Below are 1,304 nucleotides of genomic sequence, written 5' to 3'. Positions count from 1 at the left end.
AGCCTTTCTCAATATCGATGCAAACTTAGCAAGAAACTGAAGATGAGATCGATATATTGAGGAGTAATCCTAAGGTAAGATGGAGGGTATGGTTATGTTATATATGGGTGAGGTTCTATAGCATGGTACGCTATGTGACATTTGATTTAGATTAGGAATTGGCCCATTATCCTATGAGTGTAGCTGCATTTTAGAAATGTCGCCCCAGATTTTTTTTTTTTTTTTATTAATATTTTCTACACTGGTTTACCAAGCCTATATTTGAAACACACAGATATGGAACATACATAGTGTGTTGAATGTTCTTCATTCACTCGTTGATAAATCTAAGATAAACGAACAACTACAAGCGTATAATGATGGTTTAGATCAAGACTCCATTGCTAATGTTGCCGGTATGTTTAAATTATACTTCCTAAACTTAAAAATAGTTAGTAGTTATTAAATTATCAATATTATATAGTTACTCTAGTGCCTGATATCATAGGCGTCAAACTTTTTAAAATGTAGGGGAGGCAGGGATAGTTATATATAAAAAAAAAGTGAACTAAACGAACTTAATTCATTTAATGTTTACTGATTAGTGCAGTGTAAAAAAATTCGGTGGGCAGGTTTGTCTACCCTGCCAACCCATCTATGCCTGGCTTAATATCAATCAAATAAAGTTTTTTTATAATTGTTGCATCTTATACGCAGGTATGTTTGGTGGGTGTTCACTTTACAAGATGCTCGGATATTTCAGTCTTATTGGTTTATTGAGACTTCATAGTTTGTTGGGAGATTACCAACACGCGTTGTCTGTTTTGGAGAATATTAATATTACTAAGCGGGTGAGATATTACTGTTACATAATTTATTAGAGAAATTTAGTTTTAAATCACCCTTTACCCAGCTGTTAGCTGTTTATACAAACAAGAAGTAAAAGTACATTGTATTCACCACATATTTTGAATTTTTGAAGTTGTTTTATGCTATTAAATATTTTTAACATACTCTTTGGTAGGAGAAAACTACTAAACAGGCAATCACAACACTCTAACCCAACTTCCATTATACAGAGTACTGTGTATTCCCGTGTGCCTGAGTGTCAGATCACAACATATTATTATGTTGGTTTTGCTTACATGATGATGCGAAAATACCAAGCAGCTATCGATACCTTCTCAAGCATATTGACATACATACAACGTACCAAGAATACAACGTTACAACGACCAAGCCAATATAAAATGGACATGGTATGTTTTATAACAAAGTATTTTTGTAAGGGCTAGAAAATTTATGAAAGGCTGAAAGTGCAGAAA

At 33.1% G+C, this 1,304-nt stretch overlaps 1 protein-coding gene across 1 annotated transcript in view; it reads left to right on the top strand.

Annotated features, from left to right (window-relative positions):
- Positions 1 to 1,284, top strand: part of LOC101242423 (eukaryotic translation initiation factor 3 subunit L-like) — a 2,940-nt gene extending 1,656 nt beyond the window's left edge. Inside the window, 5 exon segments of the mRNA XM_026836478.1 lie at positions 3 to 34; positions 37 to 74; positions 275 to 395; positions 697 to 830; positions 1,059 to 1,284. Coding sequence (XP_026692279.1) covers positions 3 to 34; positions 37 to 74; positions 275 to 395; positions 697 to 830; positions 1,059 to 1,274 — 541 coding nt within the window. The 3' untranslated portion in view covers positions 1,275 to 1,284.
- The last annotated feature ends 20 nt before the right edge of the window (positions 1,285 to 1,304 follow it).

The sequence above is a fragment of the Ciona intestinalis genome, chromosome 10, assembly GCF_000224145.3.
Source record: "Ciona intestinalis chromosome 10, KH, whole genome shotgun sequence".
Classification (NCBI taxonomy): Eukaryota; Metazoa; Chordata; class Ascidiacea; order Phlebobranchia; family Cionidae; genus Ciona; species Ciona intestinalis.
The sequence above is the reverse complement of the archived record's forward strand: the minus strand, read 5'-3'. Positions and strand labels throughout refer to the sequence as shown.